Genomic DNA, 20,923 nt, shown 5'->3' with positions numbered 1-20,923 from the left:
TGCTGTAGTGTCGAAAGGAATTAGGTGGTTTGCGGTATTTAGTCCTTATTTTAATGAATACTATTTGATCTGCTCGCTGCAAACTGCAATCATGAGCATAATTGTGTTGCAAATGTAGCTAATGTGTGTATTGTCATGTGACAATTGTTGGGTCACATGATTATCAATCAATCAATCAATGTTTATTTATATAGCCCTAAATCACAAGTGTCTCAAAGGGCTGTACAAGCCACAACGACATCCTCGGTACAGAGCCCACATACGGGCAAGGAAAAACTCACCCCAGTGGGACGTCGGTGAATGACTATGAGAAACCTTGGAGAGGACCGCATATGTGGGTAACCCCCCCCCCCCCCCCCACCCCCGCCTCTAGGGGGGGGATTAGAGCATCAGCATGGAGCTACTACTCTGTACTTGTGGGAAAAAATAGACATGAGAGTGCTACCAAAATGTTTGAGATCTTCTCCAACCATGCTGAAGGAGATGGGCATGCACTTTTGTAAAATAACAAAATAGTCTCTCAGGCTTCATGCGTACTTTGATCCACTCACCTGAGAACCAAATCAGACCCATTGTGGCTCAAGTTTATTCAAAATCACTCAGGCGTATATACACACACACTTGTGAGCGCCCACACAAACACACACACACACACACACACACACACAAGGATGGTGAGACAAACCCATGCACACACACACACACACACACACACACACACACACACACATGCACACACAGTGCTAAAGCATCCTCTTGATGAACGTCTCAGCTCAGGCTCACATTGAAATTCCACAGAGGACCTTTCGGTTCCTGTAACAATACTATAAACAAAAATATATACCGTATTAGAAAAGTCTGTGTACAACTTTTATATGTCATGTCTGTGTGATCATGTTTTGTTTTGGTTATGTTTGGTTTGGGTTTTGGACTCTTTGTGCACTCCTGTTTGTTTTGTTTCCATGACAACCCATTAGTTTTCACCTGTCCTCATGTCACGCACCTGATTCATTTGGACTCACACACCTGTCATTAATCATGTTCAAGACTATTTAAGCCGATAGTTGCCAGGAAGTCAGCCTGGCGACATTGACTTCTGCTACCTCCTTGACACCCATCTGATATCCTTACTACTCATGCCATTGTCATTCTGCCATAGTTTTCATGCTGCTCGTTTCTTGCCACGTGAGTTTTGTTATTTATGCCACAGTTAGTGACTTTAATTTCATGTTCATAGTTTCTGCCTTTGTGCTAGATTTGTTTTCTTAGCCAAGTTTTTGTACTTCCGCCTTGTGCGCGTCTTTTGTTTCTTTTGTTAGTGTAAAAATAAATTATGTCTTTACCTTCACACCTTGTCCGATCCAACTTTACTTGCATCTCGGGAGAACAAACACCCCAAAGTCCACGGCGTTATGACAGTATAGCTGCATAGATGTACTATCCACTGGTTTAATAGCTGGCAACAGAAGATAGTAGCAAGATAATTGTGTATTGTTTGCAGTCAAGCATGGAAATGGTAGTGTGCACAAATGTTACAGGCACTGGGGGGCTGGGGTTTAACACACAAGAGTAACAGGATCATTGTCTTGCCTACAATCAAATATGGTCATTTTAGTCTGCACAAGTGCTGCTGGCATTTGGGAGCTACGGTTCAACACAAGTGAGTAACAAGGTAATTATGTCTTGCTTACAGTCAATCATAGGTCATGGTAGCGTCTATGAGTGCTGCCGACACTAGAGAGCTGTGGTTCAACATGAGAGAGTAGCAAAATAACTGTGTCTTAACTACAGTCAAGTATAGTATTGGCAGTGTGCGCGAATGCTGCCGGCAGTAGGGAGTTGTGGTTTAACAAAAAAGAGTAGCAAGATTATTTTCTTTTTTACAGTAATGCATGGTAATGGTAGCATGCTCGACTGCTACAGGCACTGGGGAGCTGCGGTTCAACACGTTTAACAAGATCATTGTGTTTTATGTACCCAGGGCTTTAAAGTGCAAGCATTTTCGCCGCATTTGCGACTAAAACTATGTCGCACAGGCATTGAAAAAAAAAAAAATTTAGCGCAGATGCGAATACAGATTTTAACCCTTTTGCTCATAAAATAAATCCATCCAAATTTGATCAAACTAGAGTAATAGTATTGCCCATCTGTATAGCATGTTTGAAATAAACTTAAACCATAACCATAACCAAATAGACAAATGATTGACACGAAGCGTCACTGATCACTCTTCGTGTGTGTCCCTCCCCCCTGCGCCATGCACTGAGAGGAGTGGGGTTTGAACCTCTAGCTCACACAGTCAGTCTTCCAAAACAGAAGAAACAAGGTCTTTGTTGGAGGAACTGGTCAGTAAAAGTTTTTTTCACCACCTTAAAACTTGACACAAACTGCACTGCGCGCTTGTAACTACAAGGGAATCTTGAACAACAAATCAATGATTGAAGTGACAAACATACCATCCAAACAATACCCCATTTGTTGACAATAGCATACAGTCATAGAGCACATTCAATCTATTTATTAAGCAGAGGCAACACATACCAGTAAAAGGTTAAAAAAAGCTACCGTCAGAGTCGACAAACTTTCTCTGCTAGCCTGCTAAGCTAAAAAAACAGCTCAAGTTAAAATGCCTGTGAGACTCAGACTAGTGATGTGAGAGTCATAAACGATTAGTTCAAAACCTGAGAGTTGTTTTACTGAATCAGGACTCACGGGTTGTTGACGCCATTAACTCCAAGTGGTTCAGCCCGGGCAGGAAGTGGAAAGGAGAGTTGATTTGAAGCGAAAAACAGATTTGTTGCTGTTTCTATGGGGCTATGGCATTTATAAATGCACAGTTAGACTATCAGGGGCATAATTAATTACATATAACATTGTTTATTCTCTTAATTGACTAGTGACTTTTAATGCTAGACATAGGGAGACCCGAAAATAATACGTTTCATTAATGGAGACGAGACATAATGAACATATGAATAATGATCTCACCATTGCTGGTGGACAAAATGGGACACATTTTAGCGATATTACGGAGATGAAAGAAGGCTGTTTTAGTAACACTCTTAATGTGTGATTCCAATGAGAGAGTTGGGTCAAAGATAATACAGAGATTCTTTACGGAGTCGCTTTGTATAATTGTTTGGTTGTCAAATGTTAAGGTGGTATTAATAAATAAGTGCCGGTGTCCAGCAGGACCAATAATCATCATTTACGTTTTCTTAGCGTTAAGATGCAAAAAGTTGCTGGACATCCATTGTTGAATTTCATTTAGACACGCCTCCAGGTGACTACAATCCGGCGTGTTGTTCAGCATTATGGGCATGTTCTATGAGTCGGTGGTGGCGGGCGCCTTCTTGTACGCTGTGGCCTGCTGGGCCAGCGAGCTGAGAGCGAGGGACGCAAACAGACTGGACAAGCTGGTAAAGAAGGCCAGTAAAGTGGTGGGAGTGGAGCTCGACTCTCTGGCGGTGGTGTCAGAGAGGAGAAGTCTAGCAAAGCTCCTAGCCATTATGGACAACACCTCCCACCCACTACACTCGGACCTGGCAGAGAGAATGAGCACGTTCAGTGGAAGGCTCAGACTCCCAAAATGCAACACGGAACGACACAGGAGGTCCTTCATGCCGACAGCCATCAGACTGTATAATGCATATGTTCCTTCTTGACTGCACTTAAATGTTGAATATATGTATAACATATTTATATTATTCATATATTATATATTATAGTATATTATATATATACATATATATAATATATCATATATATTATATTGTTTATTATTATTATTGTCTATTGTGAGCGAACTGTGGTGCTGAATTTCCCCCAGGGATCAATAAAGTACTTTCTGTTCTATTCTATTCTATTCTATTCTATGTAGAGTTTTGTGTCATCTGCATAACAGTGAAAGCTAACACTGTATTTGCGTAAGATGTCACCTAGCGGCAGCATGTAGATGCTGAAGAGTGCAGGGCCAAGAACATAATCCTGTGGAACTCCGCACGTTACATTAACATACTCCGATGTCACATTGTTATGGGAGACGCACCGCATCCTGTCAGTAAGATAAGAGTTAAACCATAAAAGGCTAAGTCTGACATACCAATACGTGTTTTGATACGTGCTAATACAATGGTATGATCGACGGTATCGAAAGCAGTACTGAGATCAAGTAGCTGCAACATGGATTACTAATCAGCATCCATAGTTAGCAATAGATCATTACTCGCTTTTGCGAGGGCTGACTCCGAAGAAGGATTTTCCCTGAACCCGGACTGAAAGTGTTCACAGAGATTGTTAGATGCTAAGTGCTCATCTAGCTGCTGTGCAACAATTTTTTTCAATGATTTTTGAGATAAAGGGAAGGTGGGACACCGGACGGTTTACCATGAGGTCAGAATCGAGATTAGGTCTTTTGAGCAGAGGATGAATAACCGGTCTGTTGAATGCTATGGGAACAGTAACAGAGGAAAGTGATAAGTTCATAATATTTAGCACTGATGGTCCTAATATTACAAACAGCTCCTTGATAAGTTTCCCAGGAAGTGGGTCAAGTAAACACGGTGTTTGTTTTGTCTCATTTACAAGTCGCAGGAGTTCCTCTAATGTTATTTCTTCAAAAAGAGTGATTATTTTGGAGGGCAGTATCCGTCGTACATACATTTGTATCTGTGTTAATACAACCCAGTTGAAGCTGGGACGCGTTATCCTTAATCTCATTTCCAATGAGTTCAATTTTCTTAGTAAAGAATTTCATAAAGTCATCAGCCGAGTGGGGAGTCCCTTGTTGGGTTAGCGATGCTACTGTATTGAACAAATATTTAGTATCGTTTTTATTGAGGCGGATGAGATTGGAGCAGTAATTAGTTTTAGCTAAGGTAAGTGCGTGTTTATAAGTTATTAAACTATCACTCCATGCTTGAATTATGAAATTGTGATATTTAAGACATTTCATATTCCTCCTAATTTGTTCTGTGCTAAATTAAAATTTCTGTGTTACTTTTTTTTTTTTCCTTTTAGTAGCACTGGTGCTACTTGTGAAAAAGCTACACGTACACCCCTGGTACCGTCTAGCATTGTGATGGTAGTGCCTTTTTCTGAGTGCTGCTGACACTGCGGTTCAATGAGATGAAACAAGAATTCCAACACAAGTGAGCAGCAAAATAATTCAGGGCCGTAACTGGGAATTGACCAATACCGAGGTCAAAAATTGGTTCTCCAAGAGGAACTTTGAAGGGCTGAAATCATGGGTATCCCAGCACCATATAAATAATACAAAAGTTTGTATTACTTTGAGCAACACAATGAATTTCCTGAATAACAAAAGCTTTAATTTAGCTATAGAACCTTTATTTAACCAGATAAGAAAACCCATTGAGATCAAGAATAATACATAATGTTGGATATAGAGAACATACAAATCCTTTATTTATTGAATCAAAGATACTGAAATTCCACGACATAGTGAATTTGCAAACAGCTAAAATTATGCACAAAGCAAACTATAACCTGCTACCCAAGAATATACAACAATTCTTCTCAACAAAAGAGGAGAAATATAATCTTAGAGAAAAATGTAATTTAAAACATTTGTACGCACGTACAACACTTAAGACCTTCAGTATATCAGTATGTGGAATTAAATTATGGAATGGATTAAGCAAAGCAATCAAACAATGTACTAATATGATCCACTTAAAGAAACTCTTCAAACTCAAAGTGTTTACAAAGTACAAAGAAGAAGAACCATGACAAACATTTTCAATTTATTTCATCCATTCATTCATTCATTCTTAAAGTAATCTTACTTATCTCATCATATGAAATATGACTTTCTTCATCAATTTTTATTATTAAATTCTTACTATTATTTATTTATTTATTTTTATTGTGATTACATATGGAGTTTATTGTGAAAAAATTGAGAACAGGAAGTGAATAAAAAAAGTTTCAGCAACTGTTATGTAAAGAAAAGGGGTAGGATTAAATAAGCTCTGCTTCTTCCTACTCCTTTTCGAACATGTTGAAAAGAGAAACTGGAAATTGTGATGTATCATGTTGTATGCTTGCATGTTCGAAATAAACTCAAACTCAACTCAACCCAACTCAAGATCTCTTTCACAAGGGTGACCTGGCCAAGAGGTCAACAGCACATGTCACAGAGCAGTTTCAAAATAAATACATTAAGACATACATTTTAAAATACATAAGAGAACTGTAAAACAACAGAGATTTACATCTTTAAAAACACAGGCACTGTGCAAACGTCTCTCGCTGTTTGTCCCTCAGGACAGAACAGAAGGCTCCAAATGGAAGTAGTTCTGTAAGTTTCAGTTTCGTCTGCAATTCATTCCATGCCATAGGGGCAGCAATGCCAAAAGCTCTATATATCTATATCTATATCTATATATCACTCATCTACAGTGTTGGGTTAATTACTGAAAACCATTAACTAGTTACAGTTACTAGTTACTTTATTTCAAAAGTAACTCAGTTACTCACTCAGTTACTTACACCAAAAATTAATGCTTTACTGTGAAAAGTAACTATTTAGTTACTTTTTTTTTCTTCTTTTTTTTTAAAGCTCCCATTAATGCCCTTTTAGCCTTCATTTCAGTACTGTTATTGCACTGGAGAATAATACAATCTGTTGATCAACTTCACGTGCATTTGCATCACTGAACTCTGCTAAGCAATGTGCTCTACACTGTAAAAAAAAAAAAAAAACTGTAAAAAAACGGTCATCTACTGGCAGTTAAGGCTGCCAAATGAAAATCATAAAATTAAAGTAAAAGATTGTAAACTAAATAATGATCAAAAACATTATATTTACAGAAATTTTCATGAAAAGTTTTGCGGAAAAATATCGTAATTTTACAGATTTTTACTAAATTATTAAGATCAACCAGCTTTTAATAAAGTGACGATGCAAACAGTTCTGCAGAAAAATACCTTTATTCTACAGAGTTTTTCCAAATTACTACGATCAAACACCTTTAATAAAGTGACAATGCTGGCAGTTCCACAGAAAAATACCATTATTTTACAGATTTTTTCTGAATTGTTGAGATCAACCACTTTTAATAAAGTGACGATGCAAACAGTTCTGCAGAAAAATACCTTTATTCTACAGCATGTGTGTCAAAGTCTGGCCCGCTGGCCAAATCTGGCCCGCCGTGTAATTTCACTTGGCCCTTGAGGCGATATCAAATTAACACTAAAGCTGGCCTGCCGATTATATATTGCAGCGGTGCCGCGGTAACACCGCAATCACCGCTAATTCTAATACTTGCCAACCCACCCGGGAGTCTTCTAAACTTCAGCGCCCCTCCTGAAAACCGTCGGGTCTGCTTTTTAGCCAGTCCAACGAGTGCTGGCCCAGTCACATAACATGTGCGGCTTCTGCACGCACACACAATTGAATGCAACGCATACTTCATCAACAGCGATACAGGTTACACTGAGGGTAGACGAATAAAAAACTTTAACACTGTTAGAAATATACGCCACACTGTGAATCCACACCAAACAAGAATGACAAACACATTTCGGGAGAACAGCCGCACCGCACCGTAACACAACACAAACACAACAAAATACCCAGAACCCTTTGCAGCACTAACTCTTTCGGAACGCTACAAGGTGTGTGGGTGGGGGGGGAGGTTTGGTGGTAGCGGGGGTGTATTTTGTAGCGTCCCGGAAGAGTAAGTGCTGCAAAGGATTCTGGGTATTTGTTCTGTTGTGTTTATGTTGTGTTACAGTGCGGATGTTCTCCCGAAATGTGTTTGTCATTCTTGTTTGGTGTGGATTCACAGTGTGGCGTATATTTCTAACAGTGTTAAAGTTTTTTATACTGGCACCCTTAGTGTAACCTGAATCGCTGTTGATGAAATATGCGTTGCATTCACTCATGTGTGCGTACAGAAGCCGCACATATCTTGTGACTAGGTCCAAACGATGTTAGAATGGATGAAAAGCGGACGTGACAATAGCTCGTAGAGTACGTTAAAGGCAGTGCATGTAAGGCACGTCCCCAACACTGTGGTCTGGGTGGATGAGATATAATGACTGATGAAAACCTTTGTTCGATAATGAAGGTTGCCTCAGCTCAAAGCCTGAGCCCTGACATTAATGAACTAGCATCCAAGAAAAGATGGCAGGTATCTGGCTTGGGCACATCAGAATAGATCAGTGTGTTGCAAACTGAGCAGTTTAAAGTCCTGAATGGTTGATTTATTCATTGTTATTTCATTTTCAAATTTATTAGCCTGTGGAAAAAGTTAATGTTGATATTTACCTCAGAAGGCTGCAAATAGAAAAGAGGCATTCAATTTTTATTTAAATTGTATTTGATATGCCATTGATATTTTTTTATTATTATTATTATTACTTGAAACTCGATTTTGCATGTCACTATAAAGTTATATAAGCCTTGTTCAATATTCAATGCAAAACTTGTTTGGGTCCCTATTAAAAGGTTAATTTGTTCAACCTTGGCCCGCGGCTTTGTTCAGTTTTAAATTTTGGCCCACTCTGTATTTGAGTTTGACACCCCTGTGTTAGATTGTTAGTATGGACATAGACTTTTATATAACAAGCTACATATTTAATGAAAGATAATTACTGTAATTTTACATGACTTTGAAAGTAATTTAAGAAAACAGAAAATGCTATGTATAGTTAATTTGATATTTTTCTGTAAAAAAAATAGAAATATACATAGTTTGTCATTACTGGCATTAAGATTAAAGTACCAATGATTGTCACACACACACTAGATGTGGTGAAATTTGTCCTCTGCATTTGTCCCATCGCCTTGGGGAGCAGTGGGCAGCAGCGGCGCCGCGCCCGGGAATCATTTTGGTGATTTAACCCCCAACTCCAACCCTTTGTTGCTGAGTACCAAGCAGGGAGGTTACGGGTCCCATTTTTATAGTCTTTGGTATGACTCGGCTGGGATTTGAACTCCAACCTACCGATCTATTACTTAAAATAACAAGCAGATTGTTTATTTACAGATAATGTCTTCAATTCTACAGTTTTATAAACTATTAAAAAAAAATAGAAACATTACAGTAGAAATTTAGAGTAAATTAACTATAAAAATAGGATTTTTTTTTACAGTGTACATATAACACACAAAGACAAAGATATGTTTCAAAGGGCCAACTTATTTCAGGCCAGAACAAATTGACACAACTATTTTAAATAGCTGCAACATAACATACATAAGTAACAAACAGCATAATAACAACATAGCTGTAAACCTGGCTTTACCTAAGGAAGACACACGTGACATACACAAAGCCTAACCAGGCAGATTTGAATTGTTGTTTTGGGCAGTAGATGGGATCTTTGATCCAAGACACAACTTACATTTAACTAAAATGTTCTTTTCTTTGTGCTCGACAAAAGAAAAGAAGTGAGAATATCTCATGCTTGCCAACCCTCCCGAATTTCAGTGCCTCTCCCCGGGACAACCATTCTCCCGAATTTCTCCCGATTTCCAGCCGCGGACCTGAGTGAGGACAGCCTGTCGTCACGTCCGTTTACGTTGTATAGCGCACCTCCCCTCCCCAACCCCTCCCCTCCCTTCCCCACACCCAGACACACAGAGCGCGCCTCCGCTTGTGACACAAGAGATTCAGAAGGACGACACCGCACCGCAGATCTTCTGTTTCTAGCCGATACTACATAAAAAATAACGTAAAATAACGCAGTAACGCATCATGTAGTAACGGTAACTGAGTTACTGAATATAAAAAATAACGCGTTAGATTACTAGTTACCGCCGAAACTAACGGCGTTACAGTAACACGTTACAAAGTAACGCGTTAGTCCCAACACTGCTCATCTAACATATTTAATAGTCAGCATGATTTTGTAACATCCCACTTTTTTTTACTAATATCGTGAAGTTTAGCATATTAAACAATTTTAACATCATTAAAACATCATTTTAAAAAACATACCGAATTGTTGACCACAACCAGACATCGAACCCAAAATCTTCTGCTTTGCACTGCAAATACTAATGACGTCCACCACAAAGCCACCAGAAGTGATGGGGGAAGTTTTGCTTACATAGTTTTAACAGTGACAGAGCATTACGTAGCCGGTATACATTTGGGGTAAGATATTATATAAAGCGCATTGTCATTCAATAATTTACATTTTAATGTGCTTCTTCACACACAAAAAAGCCCTACGCAGAGCGCTTGTTCTCCAATTAGGGCGGGTCGGCACCTGACTGACAGACAACGTTAATATACCTACATCAATTTCATTCAGATGAAAGCAACATTAGTTACATCAGTATCATTTAATGTTAACGTTATGTTTCGGATCGAATAATATTTAAAGTAAAAGGGGACTTCTTTGCGTTACGTTGGAGTTGTAGTGGGGTGTGCATGACCAAAGATTGTAGATTGAGAGAGGATGATCTACCGCATGGTGATGTACAGTGCACACGATGTCCTACACAAAGTACATTTACAGTCAGTCATATCATCATCCTTTTGTCACCTAAAAAAAATACCGAGGACATGACCTCTGTGTCCTCGATGGTAGTTACGGCCGTGAGATAATTGTTTCTTGTCTACAATCCAGCTTAGTGGTGGTAGTGGTAAAGAATGGGGCTGCACGATTGCTACAGGTACTGTAGGAGTTGTGGTTCACTGAGGGAAAATGTGAATTCCAACATGTATTGTGACCTTGTGAAGTAGAAACTCGCCTTGTTGGCCATTTTCCAATAGTAGATGTTTACTGTTAAAAGCTGTATGTACACAGACTACTCTGCAGTAAAGTCATTTATATGGTATTGTACTTTGAGAAGATGCTTACTGAAAGAGGCAGAGAGCAGACAAGTAAATGACTTTGTGTGAAGGGTGTTTTGCTTACGTAAGAAGTGCACCAGGACTCGCAGACCTCGTCATCGTCGGGTTCTTGTGTGGCAAAAAGCCAAAATGCACTTATTGCAATTTGGTCTGGTGCCAATCAGCTGAGAGACTGTGACTCACTGCTGCAGTCAAACCTCCAATGTACACATGATAGAGTGCAGCTGTTCACTTCCTTCCTGGTTGGACGCTCCAACCGTGTCGCCTTTCACCTGATAGTCGTCACAAATTCGGGGGGTTTAAAATTTATTTTTTTTTAATTATAATTGCATTATGACTAAATCAATGATAAAAAAAGTATGTATTTAGTGAAATTACAGTAACTTATTAATAAGACTACTGTGACAGCACTGTGTCGCAGGGTTATTTCCAGGACCGACAAACTCTGCCCAGGCGTGTTCACAAGTTATCAAGTGTTTTTCTTTTTCTTTTATTTCCAGTTCAAAAGCCTTTTCGTCATCCAGTTCCAAAAAGTCTTTCTCCTTCCCTGCTCTCTCTGGCTTTTCAGCTTCTCTCTGGCTTTTTCAGCCCCCCTCTGCGGTCACCAACGCTGCTAATAAAAGAGACAGGTGATCAGATAACTCGTTCCAGCTGAGATATCCACTCACCTGTCATCCGTTTCACAGCCGGCTCCTGCACATGCCCCGCCCACAGGCGACGCGTGGACCACGCCCCCTAAACATGCCTCCACCGCCAGTCTCAGGCCGGCAGCAGTCCGGCCGCGCCAACTCCCCCCGTAGAGGGCCGCGAGAGGAAGTCGGCCACGGCCATCCGAGCCCCCGGCCTGTGGACCACCTGGAAGTTGTAGGGTTGCAACGCGAGGTACCACCGGGTGATCCTCGCGTTAGCATCCTTCATGCGGTGGAGCCACTGGAGCGGTTTGTGGTCCGAGCAGAGGGCGAAGGCGCGCCCCAACAGGTAGTACCGAAGGGCCCCGACCGCCCACCGGATGGCGAGGCACTCCCTCTCTACCGTGCTGTACCTCGCCTCCCGGTCCGAGAGTTTTCGGCTGATGTACAGGACGGGGCGGTCGACACCCCCCCCAATCGCTGGGACAGCACCGCCCCCAGCCCCCTGCCCGACGCGCCCGCCTGCAGACAGAAGGGGATGGCAAAGTTAGGCATGCACAGTACCGGCTCCTCGCAGAGGGCTTTCTTTACCTCCTCAAACACCCGCTGGCACTGCTCCGACCACTGGACCAGTTCTGGAGCACCTTTTCGGGTGAGGTCAGTCAGTGGGCTGGTCAGGTCCACAAACCGGGTAATGAACCGGCGGTAATAGCCCGCCAGCCCCAAAAACCGCCTCACCTCTTTTTTGTCTTGGGAGGTGGACAGGCTGCGATAGCCGCCGTCTTGTCCATCTGCGGCCGCACCTGTCCCCCCTCCAAGTGGTACCCCAAATACTGTACCTCCCTCCGGCCAACTGCGCACTTCGCCGGGTTGGCGGTGAGCCCCGCCCGCCTCAAGGACTCGAGCATCGCTCCCACCCGCCGCATATGTTCTTCCCAACTGCCACTCTGGATGATGACGTCATCCAAATAGGCCGCTGCGTATGCCGCGTGCGGGCGCAGCACTCGGTCCATGAGACGCTGGAACGTGGCGGGCGCACCGAACAAGCCAAACGGAAGTGTCATGAATTGGTATAAACCTTCCGGAGTGGAGAAGGCCGTTTTTTCCCGGGCCTCTGGTGACAAGGGAATCTGCCAGTAGCCCTTGGTTAAATCCAGCGTCGTGAAAAAACGAGCCGTGCCTAGCCGATCCAGGAGCTCGTTGACCCGAGGCATTGGGTATGCGTCGAACCGTGACACCTCATTCACCTTGCGGTAATCGACACAGAAGCGCACAGACCCATCCTTCTTCCCTACCAGAACGATGGGGCTGCACCACGCAGTGTGACTCTTCTATTACACCCAACTCCAGCATGGATTGTAATTCTTCCCGAACCACTTTGCGTTTGTGTTCGGGGCGCCTGTATGGCCGAGATCGCACCGTAACACCCGGGCTGGTCTCAATATGATGTTGAATGAGGCTCGTGCGGCCGGGCCGAGAGGAGAACACATCAGAAAAGCGTCGCTGCAGTTTAGCAACATCCACTTTCTGCGCTAATGTGAGCTGGTCATCACAGGGCAGACGGGGGGGCGGGGCCGAGCGCGGGACCTCTGGCCCCAACTCTTCCTCCTCCCTCACTACCGTCACCATGGAAACGGGCTGCGCCTCCCTCCATGCCTTCAGCAGGTTCAGATGGTAAATTTGTGTGCCTCCGCCCCGGTCCGAGCGCCGAACCTCGTAGTCCACATCACCTACTTGCCGTGTGACCTCAAAAGGACCTTGCCAGCGCGCAAGTAATTTGGAGCTGGAAGTTGGGAGCAATACAAGCACTTTTTCTCCCGGTGAAAATTTTCTTAGCCGAGTGCCCCTGTTATACGTGCGCTGCTGACGTTCCTGGGCACGGAGCAAATTCTCGCGTGACAAGTGCCCCACCGTGTGGAGTTTTGCTCGCATGTCCAGGACGTACTGGATTTCGTTTTTGCTGGAGCTTGGACCTTCCTCCCAGCTTTCCTTAATTATGTCCAGCACTCCGCGCGGCCTCCTGCCGTACAATAACTCAAAGGGTGTGAAGCCGAGGGAGGCCTGAGGTACCTCCCGCATCGCAAACATTAGGGGCTCCAGCCATTTATCCCAATTTGGTTTGTCCTTGTGCGTGAATTTACGGATCATGGTTTTCAGCGTCTTGTTTAACCGCTCCACCAACCCGTCTATTTGTGGGTGGTATACACTGGTGCGGATCGCTTTAACTCCCAGTAATCCGTATAGTTCCTTTATTGTGCGCGACATAAAGGACGTGCCCTGGTCAGTCAGAATCTCTTTCGGGATTCCGACTCGGGAGATGACTGGAAACAGCGCTTGCGCCACGCTCTTGGCGGAGATCGAGCGCAGGGGCACTGCTTCGGGATAGCGCGTTGCGTAATCCACCAGGACTAACACAAAGCGGTATCCCCGTGTGCTCGGGTGAAATGGTCCGATGAGGTCCATTCCAATTCTCTCGAATGGGACCTCCATCAGCGGCAATGGGCGCAAGGGCGCCTTCGGGATGGCCGCTGGATTCACCAGCTGGCAGTCCGGGCAGGCAGCGCACCAGCGGCGCACGTCTGCCCGAATGCCTGGCCAATAGAATCGGACCATGACCCGATTGAGTGTTTTGTCGTACCCCATGTGGCCAACCATGGGATTAAAATGCGCCGCCTGGAAAACCATTTCCCGGCAGCGTTTTGGCACCAACAACTGGGTGGAGTCTTCTCCGATTTGAGTGTCACGGGTCACTCGGTATAACCTGTCCCTAATAATCGAAAAGTGGGGGAATACCCGCGCTTTTACCGGGCGCACCAGCTGACCGTCGATGTAATCCACCTGGTCCCAGGCCACGCGCAAGGTTTCATCACGGGACTGCTCGAGGGGAAAATCCTCCGTAGGGTGCCAATGGGCCCCCGGGGGGACCTCCCGCGAAGTCCCCGCCGGTTCCCGCTCAGCAGTGTTGGATGAACCCGCGTCGCCACTGAGAACCGCGCGGATACTCCCCTTTCCTATGCCCCGTGAACGCATCCCCACACATTGCGTCACTAGAAGATGAAATCCCGGCCAATTTGTCCCTAATATTATGGGATGCGTAAGGTGCGTGCTTACCGCAACCTTGACACTATGCTTTTGTCCCTGATACCAAATTTCAACTGGCACAATGGGATACGTGTGCACATCCCCATGAATACACCTTATTTGCCCCTGTGTCGCATGCCTCGGTGCCCCGGGTCGAACCAGGTTTTGGTGGATCATGGATTGTCTACAGCCCGAATCCACCATACTGTGTCCCTTGTACCCTTACCGGGACACAGTACGTCTCCCCTGGATCGGAGGCGGGTGCTGGGGGACCGACAACCCGCATCACCTATCCCACCTCCATCAGGGAGCAATCTTGCCTCACGTGACCGGGCTGTCCGCACCCCCAGCACACCGGCCCTGGTGTTCGAGGTGCCGTCTGCGGGGGAAGCCTGTCAGCAGCGCCGGTACCCTGCAACGAAGGAGCATAGGGAATGTTATAACCCCTCAAACCCCCCCTTGATATTGCTGTTGGCTGGAATGGGTGTGGTGTGATGTGGTGCGAGGTGGTCATGTCCGGGCCAGGAACCTGCTCGTGGGTCCAGGTCGCTCCCTCCGGTTGCGCAAGTCGTCTCCGCGGGGCTGGGACGGGGCGTTCTGCCCCCCGTGGCGCTTGGGTGGGTTTTTCGGGCGTCTTCAGCTCCCGGTGGACCGCCAGGTGGTCCTCGGCCAGGACCACTGCGGCCATCAGGTCCCGCGGACGGTGGTACCGCACCCATGCTGCCGTCCTGGAGGGGATCGCGTCGAGGAACTGCTCCAGGAGGATACGCTCGAACATCCGGCTCTCCTCCAGCTGTGGTTCGAGCCACCGTGTGGCCACATCTCGAAGCTGCTGCGCCAGCGCAAACGGGCGGTCCTCGGGCCCCAGTCGCATTGCGCGGAACCGGCGTCGGTGGTCCTCCGGGTGACTCCCGACCCGGTCTAATATTGCTCGACGGAGGTTGGGGAAGTGCACCCGGGCTTCCGCTGGGAGACTATGCGCCGCCCGCTGCGCCCCCCCCGCCAGGAGCAGCAGCAGCTTTACACCCCACTCGGTCTCTGGCCATTCGCACGCTGTTGCCGTGGCCTCGAAGAGGTCGAGGAACACCAGTGGGTCTTCGCCTTCCGTCATCCGTTGCATGGCAGCTGTTTTCCCCGCCTTTGCGGCTCCTCCCGCCTGGCTTACCAGCGCCTGCAGGATCTGGGTCTGCTGGCGGCCCGCCTCCATCTGCTGCTGGCTGGCCGCTGACACCTCCGCCGCCAACACTCTTCCGAGCGCTTCCAGGGGGGTTGGGGCTGACATTTCTTGCTCAGTCCTTCCTATATTGGGCGCCAAATGTGACAGCACTGTGTCGCAGGGTTCTTTCCAGGACCGACAAACTGTGCCCAGGCGTGTTCACAAGTTATCAAGTGTTTTTCTTTTTCTTTTATTTCCAGTTCAAAAGCCTTTTCGTCATCCAGTTCCAAAAAGTCTTTCTCCTTCCCGGCTCTCTCTGGCTTTTCAGCTTCTCTCTGGCTTAATCCAGAATGTCTCTGTACATTGCTGCATTCATCTTTCCCTCTAACCTGATTAATCTCCCAGTTTATGCCGATGAAAAACATCCCCACAGCATGATGCTGCCACCACCATGCTTGACTGTAGGAATGGTATTGGCCTGTTGATGAGCGGAGCCTGGTTCCCTCCAAACATGACGCCTGGCATTCACGCTAAAGTGTTCAATATTTGTCTCATCAGGCCAGATAATTTTGTTTCTCATGGTCTGAGAGTCTTTCAGGTGCATTTTGATAAACTTTTACAAAGGAATGGCTTCCATCTGGCCACTATAGCGTACAGGCCTGATTGGTGGATTGCTGCAGAGATGGTTTTCCTTCTGGAAGGTTCTCCGATCTCCACAGAGGACTGCTGTAGCTCAGACAGAGTGACCATTGGGTTCTTTGTAACCTCCCTGACTAGACTCATCCCTGATTTCCACAGAATGGGGAATACCAACAAAACGCCGCCGCCACGGAACGGCACCGCCATCTGCAGTGTGGCAATGCCCAATGCCATTCTGTCGAAGTAGTGCAGACTTCTACCAGTTCTCCCGAATCTGCACATAATCATGTGATAAAGTACACTGCGAAACATCTTGCGCTTTGCCGTCCATCAATACCCATGAGCAAGCGTGTATGTGATGGCATTGTCTTGACTTGACTTGTGGAAAAGACGAAAGTTTTGCCTTGCAGAATGACATATTTTTTTTTGTAGCACGCACACACACGCAAACACACACACATAAACACACACACATTTCATTAAACTCCTACAAACCACTCCCCTGCTTCCCTGGCCTCATATCGGCTGATATTTGACACAGGCCCCCACATAGCTGTTTAGGAAGCGCCTGTATATGCTTCTTAAATTGTGGACCTCCAGATTCAGCATGTCCTTATCCCTTTGTGTCACCAAGACGAAATTACATCTGAAAACTTTTGACATGTTGGCAAGTTGACTCTCCGCTCATTAGGATGTTTCAAAGTGTAATATGCGATGCGCCTTGAAGACTACAAGTGTATTTTGAAAGTAAACCAGATAATTTATGTTGTGTTTGTGCATGACTTCCTGTCTAACACAAGCAGATTTGAGCTAAATTGAACCGCTGTGTTGCGGCAACCAACAAAAATAGAAACCCTGCATATATTTAGCGCAGGGATGCAGAACATCACCGCCATGTCGGTGCGGTTCCGCAGGTGGTGAAAACGAACACATTGTCTTACAGAAAAACAGAAAGATTTTGTCGCGGTGGCGAAGATGTTCCGGTGCCATTTCGCATCCTATGGAAGTCAGGAGTAAGATGAATGCAGCATTGTACAGAGACAGAATGAAACCCAACACTTCCCATCCAACCTGATGGAGCTTGAGAGGTGCTGCAAAGAGGAATGGGCAACACTGCCAAAGATAGGTGTGCCAAGCTTGTGGCATCGTATTCAAAAATACTTGAGGCTGTAATTGCTGCCAAAAGTGCATCAACAAAGTATTGAGCAAAAGTTGTGAATACTTATGTATGTGTGATTTTTTTATTTTTAATAAATTAGCAAATAAAAAATATATATATTTTGACATTGTCATTTTGGTCTATTGTGTGTATAATTTTGAGGACAAATAATTATTTTTCCAATTGTGGAATAAGGATGTAACATAACAAAATGTACAAATAGTGAATCTATATGACTACATTCCGGATGCATTTGTATGCTGTGTTTAAAAGAGACCTAATATGCAAAACTAACTTTTCTTACCTATTGGTACCTGTTTGTTGGTATTTGGGATCTGCATAAGTCCCGGAAATTCAAAATCAAACCATGAAGGATTTGCGGAGATATTTAGAAAACAATTTTGCCTTCCTTCATTCTTCCTCCAAACGAGCCCAATTTGTGACATTTTTCCTATTGGTAACGTCAGCTGATATCTCCATATAGGGTAGAGATTTACCCGAAGAACGCCATTGTCGACCATTATAGTCCGACATTCTAGTCAATGAGTTTGTTGTTTTCTCTATCCTGTTGTTGTGGGGCAGATTGGTTCGTACATTTACATGCATCCTCTGCCACTTATAGTACAAAGTAGTACTGGAGGCACATTAATAAGACCGCCCACATAACAGCAGATCCTCAAGAGACGGTCAGAAAGTGACTTGAAGATGGTCTGTAAAAAATAATCTGTGCAAATTGTTGTTCAAAAACCACCATTACATGTTTTGTAGACCAGAAGGAAGTGTTTTAAATGTAAAAAAAAATCATAATATGACCCCTTTAAGTTGAAGTGAAGTGATAATTGTTTTTTATTTGCAACACTTAGTGGCTACAATAGTTCATTAAGTTATGTGCATAACCCAGTAAGAGGAATAATGCAAACACGTTTTTTATTGAATACTTTTTTATACTCTTCTGCCTACTTTGTATGTGTAAACAATATGCAACTGTAATTATTTGATACTTTGTTATACTCTTCTGCCTACTTTGTATGTGTAAATAATATGCAACTGTAATTATTTGATACTTGTTTATATTGAAAAATGTGCTGTTCTAGACTCCACTATTATTTAATAAAGATACCTATTATGTATGTCTAGCTTGGGCGCTATTGTGTGCTTAGCTGTTGTGTAGCTGCTGACCCTAGTAGCCTATAGCTTACCATGTTTATATTTTGTTAATTATTTCACTAAAATAAAATAAAAGACCAACCTTGTGTGCCTATTGGAAGACATTTAGATGTTAACTGTCTGTCCAGCTTTGCACAAGTAAACACACTGCAGGACTGCTTTTATCGGATATTGTACATGCAACCCAATATAATTCCTTATTAGTTTTTTTCTGATATCGGACTGATATCAAATTTCAAAATTGGATTGGGACACACCTACTGAATGGTACTGTAAAACTAAGATAGCATTTGAAATATTGTAAAATATTAAAATTGATGGCAGTAATACTTTATATATTCGGGTAGTGCTTATGCAATGTGTGTCCAACACCATTGGGTGCAGCGTGTGCCAAGGAGCAGTCTATTCCATTAAGACTTGTTAACCTTTTTGAAAAACAATCATTTGTTCCCGCTGATGGGGGAACTAGGAATAAACCGCAACTCTGTTCGCCACACAGACCCCCCCACAGTGGAGCCGGTGCACACGGAGATGCGCCAGGGTCTGGGACGGCCCGTGGTGATGACCTGTCGGGTGCTGCGGGCGCACCCGTCCCGCGTGCTGCGATTCGAGTGGCTGCTGTCCAACCGGCTGCTTCACGCCGGTGCCTTTGACGCCCAGCGGGACGACACAGAGTTCACCATCCGCAGTCTGAACCGTGACGGCTGGGGCGAGTACACCTGCAACGTCATCAACGAGGCCGGGGCGGGGAGGTGCACCTTTCATGTCACAGGTAAGGTCATTGTTACCTTTTATAAAGGCAGAATGTGTGGCGTAGCGCCTGTATTGTTGTGCGGGTGTCCCTAATACTAGGACCAGTGGCTGTGATCATTAATTCAGATTAATCATTTTATTTGTCCTTTAAAAATGAAATGATAATGGAAAAAACTGGATGTTCGAACATTATCATTGCCACTTTCTTGTGTACTGTGTGTCGTGTTGCTGCTACTGGAACGTTAAATTTCCCAAGGGAACACTGCACAGGGTATTTATAAAGTCTAAATCTAATCAAATGTTAGTTTAGTTTAATACATTTACTAATAATAACATACTTTCCTTATGTCCAATGTATTTTTATGTTCAATGTTTGTATACATTTTTTATATTCAATACATATAAATTGCTCCCACTCGACGGGCACTTTTCTGTCACTTCCATGTTTGCGTATTGTTTTAAATAATTTAATGTGTGTGACTGGCAGATGCTTTTTTTTTCAATTGGCCTTTGAAACAGTTGTAATTGTTATCCATGAAATCTACCCGATAACACGTGTCCAATCAAACTCTTAAAGGATAAGTTGTAAAGGAAGTTTGTTGATTATTGTCGTTAAGTTGTGAGTATGAATGGATCCTAAATTATTGGAATTTTCTATGGAATTTCTAACAGTCATCAGACAGTCATGAGTTCTGCAAAACACAGCATCAAGGGTTGGAATTGGGGGCTAAATCACCAAAATGATTCCCGAGCGCAGCCACCGCTGCTGCTCACTGCTCCCCTCAGCTCCCAGGGGGTGCAACAAGGGGATGGGTCAAATGCAGAGGGTAATTTCACCACACCTACTGTATTTGTGACTATCAGTGGTACTTTAACTTTAACTTTAACTATTTGGGACACAATCATGTAGTACCATTAATAAATGGTTGATTTATATAGGCTAGTAAGGTAAAGTTTCGTACCTGACAAGTTTCGGATATCTTGCTTCTGCAGCCTTCATCAGAGGTGTCACCTGACACATATAAGATGTCCGGGTCCACTGGACCCGGGGCTAATAGAAGTGTGGAAATTGATGTTCTGTGTACCACACGCACCCACCCACCCACACACACACACACACACACACACACACACACACACCAGGCCTAGACAGGAAGAGGACAGAGTGTAGGTACACAGAACATCAGAGGGTCAAATGTGCGAGAAAATGAGAGCAGACAGTGTTGACAAACAATGTTGCAACCTTGTGTGGGAACCGCAGGTGCAGAAACACAAAAGAAGAATCCTTGTGGGATGCAGAAACTGGCAGAGAAATGTCCATGCAACGTTCATATTGTTGTTACTCAGCCAGTGTTTGTGGGTCTGATGGACCCGTTGCATTTTGTAGCTTTTAATGCCTCACAATCAAACACTTTTATGTTAAAATACTGAACAGATGTTTATTGGGATAAGGTAAACATACTGAACGGATGTTTATTGGGATAAGGTAAACATCTGTTCAGTA

At 44.1% G+C, this 20,923-nt stretch overlaps 1 protein-coding gene across 2 annotated transcripts in view; it reads left to right on the top strand.

Annotated features, from left to right (window-relative positions):
* The window catches only part of LOC133648689 (MAM domain-containing glycosylphosphatidylinositol anchor protein 2-like), a 562,410-nt gene that overhangs the window by 367,595 nt on the left and 173,892 nt on the right, over positions 1-20,923 (top strand). For both annotated transcript variants that reach the window (XM_062045021.1, XM_062045020.1), the window contains exon 10: positions 19,166-19,438. In XM_062045021.1, the coding sequence (XP_061901005.1) occupies positions 19,166-19,438 (273 nt within the window). The remainder of the gene's footprint in view (positions 1-19,165; positions 19,439-20,923) is intronic.

The sequence above is a fragment of the Entelurus aequoreus genome, linkage group LG04 (assembly GCF_033978785.1).
Source record: "Entelurus aequoreus isolate RoL-2023_Sb linkage group LG04, RoL_Eaeq_v1.1, whole genome shotgun sequence".
NCBI classification, from domain to species: domain Eukaryota; kingdom Metazoa; phylum Chordata; class Actinopteri; order Syngnathiformes; family Syngnathidae; genus Entelurus; species Entelurus aequoreus.
This window is presented reverse-complemented; position numbering and strand designations above follow the sequence as displayed.